The sequence below is a fragment of the Corvus brachyrhynchos genome, unplaced genomic scaffold, assembly GCF_000691975.1.
Source record: "Corvus brachyrhynchos isolate BGI_N302 unplaced genomic scaffold, ASM69197v1 scaffold555, whole genome shotgun sequence".
Lineage (NCBI taxonomy): Eukaryota > Metazoa > Chordata > Aves > Passeriformes > Corvidae > Corvus > Corvus brachyrhynchos.
Genome location: NW_008238357.1, coordinates 244319 through 250491, shown reverse-complemented (window position 1 = coordinate 250491; position 6173 = coordinate 244319). Strand labels below are relative to the sequence as shown.

The 6173-nt window shown below is 53.2% G+C and overlaps 2 protein-coding genes across 6 annotated transcripts in view; one reads left to right on the top strand and one right to left on the bottom strand.

Annotated features, from left to right (window-relative positions):
* Positions 1 to 4826, top strand: UBE2T (ubiquitin conjugating enzyme E2 T). Of its 5 annotated transcripts, none has more exons than XM_017735522.1 (7): positions 1 to 84; positions 821 to 1096; positions 1630 to 1699; positions 2396 to 2501; positions 3121 to 3219; positions 3599 to 3679; positions 4529 to 4826. In XM_017735522.1, the coding sequence occupies exons 2-7, from the start codon at positions 991 to 993 to the stop codon at positions 4652 to 4654; spliced, it is 588 nt and encodes a 195-aa protein (XP_017591011.1). In that variant the 5' UTR covers positions 1 to 84; positions 821 to 990; the 3' UTR covers positions 4655 to 4826. The 5 variants fall into 5 exon arrangements, with proteins under 5 accessions (XP_017591011.1, XP_008632870.1, XP_017591013.1 ...); XM_008634648.2 differs by having other exon boundaries at positions 23 to 122; XM_017735524.1 differs by having other exon boundaries at positions 48 to 140.
* A 787-nt stretch (positions 4827 to 5613) lies between these two features.
* Positions 5614 to 6173, bottom strand: part of LOC103616499 (tetraspanin-18-like) — a 2423-nt gene continuing 1863 nt past the window's right edge. Inside the window, exons 5-6 of the mRNA XM_017735530.1 lie at positions 6019 to 6109; positions 5614 to 5661 (exon numbers count right to left, since the gene is read on the bottom strand). Coding sequence (XP_017591019.1) covers positions 5614 to 5661; positions 6019 to 6109 — 139 coding nt within the window. The remainder of the gene's footprint in view (positions 5662 to 6018; positions 6110 to 6173) is intronic.

The window sequence follows — 6173 nt, the reverse complement described above, 5'->3', positions numbered from 1 at the left end:
CGCGCCGCCTCACGGGCCTGGGGGGCGGGAGCGCGGGGCTCCGTGGGTGTGGGTCGTTAGTTAATTAGAGTGAGGGGGTAATTAGTAAGTAGAGAGGGTGGAGGTCGTTCCGAAGGGATTGTGTAAGGGCTCTGGGAGGGGTGAGGCTCTGGGAGGTTCTTCCTATCTGTGGGAAGAGGGGCGCAGCTCTTGTCCGGGTGCAGGGGTAATTAAGCTGAGGGGTTAATTAATTAGGCTGATGAAGGGGGGTGAAGCGCTTCTTCAGTGGGGATAGTCAGGCTAGGGGTGCAGTGAAACTGAGGGGTGCTCGGGCGGGGGAGTCCGTGCTAGTGGTGCCTGAGGGAAACGATAATCCCTGGTGGGGGAAGTTAGGCCTAGGGGGCTCCCCCATCCTCAGCGTGGGTGGTAGGGCTGTAGTGTGCTATCGGGACAGGTTCCTCTCAGGGCGGGCTGGCGGGTGTCCCCATGGCCCTGGCCATGGGGGCTGGGGAGGCAGAGCAGACCCCTGCTTTGGGAGTTTGCTGTGGCCGGGAGTGGCCCATCCCTGGGCAGCTTTCGGGTTCCCCCTGCACAGGAAGGGGGAGATGGGGCCTTGGGGTGGGAAGGGGCACTGATGGGTGGCTCTAGCAGGGCAGCGTGTACCCTAACCATGAAGGGACATGGCTGGTCCTGGGGCAGATGCTACAGTTCCATGAGGGGTTTAGAGCCTGGTCATGGCCTCCCAGTTCCTTAGGGTTTGGTAAACCCCAGGGTTTATTAGACTCAGCTGGGGACTGAGGAGATGGCATGGATTATAAAGAGTCTCATTCCGCTCCTCCAGCAGGTGTGAGAGCAGCTCCAGGAATGGGTTCAGCCTCTCTGTGACTGGTATCACATCAGGATAACAGCTCAAAACCCACATCTGTAGCCAAAAAAAATTCTCAATATAAAGTGGTATTTTTAAAATCCGGGTTTGTCAGGAGTAGAATCCGGTGTCAGAGCTCCAGCACCATGCAGAGAGCCTCGCGGCTGACAAGGGAGCTCTCGCTCCTGGCCACGGAGCCACCTCCGGGCATCACCTGCTGGCAGAACGGGCAGCTCGATGACCTGCGGGCACGTACGTACCTTGGGGCTTCCCAAAGGCAGGGCTGGGCTGCAATTTGCTGCTAGGTCTGTGCTTGCTGTGTGCTCTGGCCTTTATAGGCTATGTGGAAGTGTTGGATTTTATTTTCCTTTAAACACAGCTTGGCCTGTGCCTTGGCTGGTCTGCCCTCAGTTTAGATGCTGTGGAGGGGAGCTGGTCTCACATAAGATGACATTTTTTATTCCTGGATTCTCCCCTGTGAGGGTGGTGAGGCCCTGGCACAGGTTGCTCACAGAAGCTGTGGCTGTCCCATCCCTGGGAGTGTCCAGGTTGGGTGAGGCTTGGAGCAACATGGGATGATGGAAGGTGTTCCTGGAACTGGGTGGTCTTTAAGGTCCCTCCCAACCCTTAACATTCTATGATTCTGTCACCTGAGCAGCTCTTTAACTGTGGGAGGTATGTGGGGACTGCTGTCAACGAGATGATCTTGAAGGTCCTTTCCAACCCAAACCATTCTGTAATTCTGATTTTGGTGTAATTCTTGTATTTTCATCTTGCTCCTAAAGAAATTTTAGGAGGTGTGGACACACCATATGAGAAAGGAATATTCAACCTGGAAATCATAGTTCCTGAAAGGTAAGTGGGTACCCGTGTGAGGCTGGGGAGGCCCTGGCACAGGGTGCCCAGAGCAGCTGTGGCTGCCCCATCCCTGGCAGTGTCCAAGGCCAGGCTGGACGGGGCTTGGAGCCACCTGGGACAGGGGGAGGTGTCCCTGCCCATGGCAGGGGTGGGACTGGATGGGCTTTGAGGTCCCTTCCAACCCAAAGCAGGCTGTTTGTCTGGTTAAGTAGTTGGTGTAGTCCTGCTTTCAAATGTGAGTAAACTGCTGTAATGTATTTGCTGTAAATGCTAACATGTGGGTTTTTCCTTTATCCTCCCAACAAGGAATGGGGTTGAGACCCTTTTTTTTAAGGAATGCGATTTTTCCAGTGGCTGATACACTTATTTTGCATTGAACATCAAAGATGTGTGATTAAAAACCTAAAAGTGCAATGATAAGACTTCTGCCTCCTCATACTGTCTCAAAGCTTTCTGGAAAGAGCTTGTTCATCAGTACAAAGTTTCTTATGTTGTTCCCTTGTGGAAGTCTATCTGGGGAAGTGCTGGTCAGACACATCTGGAAGCAGCAAAGGCAGAGCACTGCCTCCAAAGATTTGTGGGGAAGGGTGTCATGTAGGGTGAGAGGAGGAAGCTATGGCGTTGCTTGGGTGGCAAAACAACTGGCCTACAGATATAACAATAACTTCTGTTTCTTAATGCTTGTGCCTTCAGGTACCCATTTGAGCCACCAAAGATACGCTTCCTGACCCCCATCTACCATCCCAACATCGACTCTGCTGGGAGGATTTGCCTGGATGTTCTTAAGTTACCCCCGAAGGTAAGACAGTGCTTGGGTGTGGGTAAGTGAGCCTGGGCAGGATAATGACCTCCTTACCTGCTCCTTGTAAAAGCCTGACTGAATGTCTGTTTACTCCTGACTTATTTACAGGGAGCAGGGAGTGAAGTTTTTGAGTGGCATCTCATTTGTTTAGAGCCAGAACATGATGTTCTTTGTTCCATATGAGTTTCCAAGGTTTTAAGGATTGGAGTCAAAAGGCATTAGGTCTGAAAATGAGTTGCCCCAACACAGCAGAGATCCAGCCCACAGAATCATGGAATCTCCTGAGTTAGAAGGGACACGCAGGGATCAGCGGGGCCATGAGTTGGATTTGCACAGGACAAGCCCAGAATCCCACCGTGTGCCTGGGAGCTTTTTCCAAATGCCCTTTGAGCTCTGGCCGCCTTGGAGCCATGACCACTGCCCTGGCTGTCAGCTGGGCTTCCTTGGAGCCTTGTGTTGAGAGTGGGTCTGGTGTGTTCATGGGGCATTAGGTGCTGGAAGTCCAAGACAGCTGTGGGCAGGTTGGGTTGAAGTGCTGTGGGTTCTGAGGTGTCTCTGGGCTGCCACGTGCTGGTTTCTCTCTCTGAGCTGCTGCTCTCATCCCATTTCCTTACAGGGTGCATGGAGGCCTTCCCTGAACATCTCCACCCTGCTGACCTCCATCCAGCTGCTGATGGCAGAGCCCAACCCTGATGACCCTCTCATGGCTGACATTGTATGTGAGCTCCTCTCCCTCTCTCCTGGCCATGGACACAGGTGGGGAGGGAGTGGGGGGCTGGATTTAGGCTCAGCTTCTGCTTCACTTGCTCTGGATTGACACACTAGGGGTGTGGCCTGACCTGGATCAGCTGGGGTGTCCCTGGGCTTCCCTGAGGCAGCTGAGGCCAGAAGAGATGGTCAAGATTTTGTCTTCAAGCCATTCTCTTCAGTGCAAATGGCAGCCTGAGTTCTTCAAGCGAACTAAATGGATTTTACACTTTCTGCTTGTTGTGGTTTTAGTGTGGTTTAGGAGTCCTAAAGCCAGACTTGGTGCCAGCTTCTTGATGACAGGTATTCAATCAAATCTCTGTCTTTGTCTTGCTCTTCCCATTTAGTCCTCGGAGTACAAGTACAACAAGCAGCTGTTCCTGCTCAACGCCAGGGAGTGGACTGAGAAATACGCAGGGCAGCTGAGAGTAAGGACCACGCTTTGCTCACTGGGTGTAGCTCCCTCTTGGTCTACAGTCCTTTTGTCTCAGTTTCCTTTTCACAGTTGCTTTGTTCTGTCTTTCCTCCCCTTCTGCTCTGTGTTTTGGATCTGTATTTAATTTCATTATATTTTTTTAAGCTCATTACATTCTCTCCTTCCAATTAAATGCTCATTCACTAATAACTGCTGTGCTGCTCAAGGAGGAGGGGCAGATGGATAAACCTTTCCCAGGGATCCCGCAGCCCTGTTCTCCCTCATCTGTGTTCCCTGGTCTCCCTATTCCCTGGTGGAGTGCAGCCTTCCTCCCATCACCCTCTCTTCCTGCCTCCTTTCCTCTCCCTCACCTCATGAATGAGTTTCCTAAAAATAAATCGCACTTAAGCAGATAAAAAACTCTGCCCAAAAATCAGTTACCTTTGGGCCTTCTGCCTTCCCTAGGTGCCTTCCCTCCCTGCACCTTGTTTGGATAACACCCTTTCTGGGATGAGGCTATCTTCCCTGCAGGAGCCCTGGCAGTTGTGCTCACTGCTCCAGCTCTGAACCCATTAACAAGTTCACTGTGGTTGTCAGGAGGGCACAGAGTGAAGCCATCCCTGCACCAACACACAGAGCCCTGGAGCAACCCAGCTCCTCTGTGTGTGCCACTGCTCTGCTCAGTCATCCTGCTCTCCTGTCATCCCCCTTCCTAAAAACCCCAGCAGCGGGAGCAGAACAGCAAAGGCTCACTCCATGAGAGCCAGAGTACAGTCAGCTCTTAACTTGGTGGAGCACAGGGCACTCCAATGGCTGTAAAATTAAATTATTCACAGCTCTTTTATTTCTTGGGTCATCACAGGCTTCCAAGCCTTTGGAAGAGAAAATCATCCCAAGTGAAACAAGCGCCAGCAGTGAATCGACCGCGCAGAAAAGAAAAGGGGTTAACATCAGCAGAAAGGAGAAGAAATCCTGCCCAGATTCCTGAGGGGGGTTTGTTCTCTTGGGGCTATCACTGTCCCCTTCCCCTCACACAGGTACAAGGAAAGAGTCTGCCTTTAAAGGGCTGCACCAGCTTTGGGTTTCTGTTCCCTTGCATGGGGTGGTTTTTTTGGTGAAAAGTTCCATTATATTAATAAAATATAAAGCTTTTATATCTATTTTTCCATTTTGTTGAGTGGAGGTTTTGGAATATTCAAAAGAAAAGGAAAACTGGAAGCACCACTTCAGCTTCCAATTCCCAACTTTCAGAGACATGGGAATAGCACCAAATAGTTCAGTTTCTATTTTCACAACGGGCTGAGAGCAGGAGCTGAGCAGCAGACAGGTCAGAACCAGCTGCTGGGAGTCTTTTCCTGGGAAAGGCTTCGTTTTCCATGTAACCTCAAGGGCTAAGCCATTAAACTCAACTCTTACAACCCTGGCTCTCCAGAGCAGTCTGTTAGGTTCCAGTTGGACCATTTAGGATAACCTGGATGGTGTCTTGGCTCTGTTGTGACTCCAGGAGGTGGCCAGTGACAAGAACCAGCTCAGGGCAGGGGAGGAAGAGCCCAAAAGATTCCCAGCGATCTGGGAGTGGATGGATGTGGAAGAGAGCGGGATGTCAGCGCTGTGATGTGCAGGGTGAGGAGCACGAGAGGACTGGGCCAAGGAGGACAATTCTCAGTACTTCCAGGGATGCAAAAATGAGGGCTGACTGCAGCTCGCAGGGGGAGCAAGTGCGGTGCTCAGCCTCTTGCTCTGCAGGTTCCCTGCTGGGAATTTAACCCATGGCCTGTCCCTGCTCCCAGAAGGGTGAACCAGGCCCACCTCTGGAGCAGAGACAGGACTCGGCAAGGTTCCCAGTGCCTGGGAAGTGATGGAGCTCAGTGATGAGCTGAGTCTGATGGGTGAGGAAAGGCTGTGTCCTCGGCTGCTCCCAGAGCCCCGAGCCTGTCCCTGTCCCACTCAGTCGAAGTTGTAGTAGAGGCAGAAGGCGAAGAACATTGCGAAGATCTGGAATGGCGGAGGCGGGAGAGGGTCAGCCCCACGGCAGGGCTGGGCCAGGCCAGGCCTGGCTGTGGTCGGAAGCAGAGAGGGGCTGGAGGGTCCCTGGCCTGGGACCATTGCTGTGCCCCTCAAGGGGCCTGGGCCAGCTGTCCTGGTGCTGCACAGGGACACCAGGGCAAGGAGACCCAGGGGGAGCAAAACAAAGCCTCCCCTGTCCTTTCACCTGCCCCATCTGCAACGGAGAGTGGGCTCTGTACCCTGAGACAGACCTGAGCCCCTTTGTGCTCTCCTTGCCTGCTGCACAATCCCCCTGCCACAAAGAGGGGACCCTCTGCCTGCCCTGTCCCCAGCCTCCCTCATTACCTCAATGCCCAGCACGGCCAAGCTGCAGGTCCCAGGGAGGGAGATGTACCTCTGCAGGGTCCTGCCGAAGGTGGAGAAGCAGCCCTGGGGCAGGGAGAGGAGGGAGGGGCTCTCTCGTGTTCCCCGTGGCTACGGGGAGCCCAGAGGGGGACGGG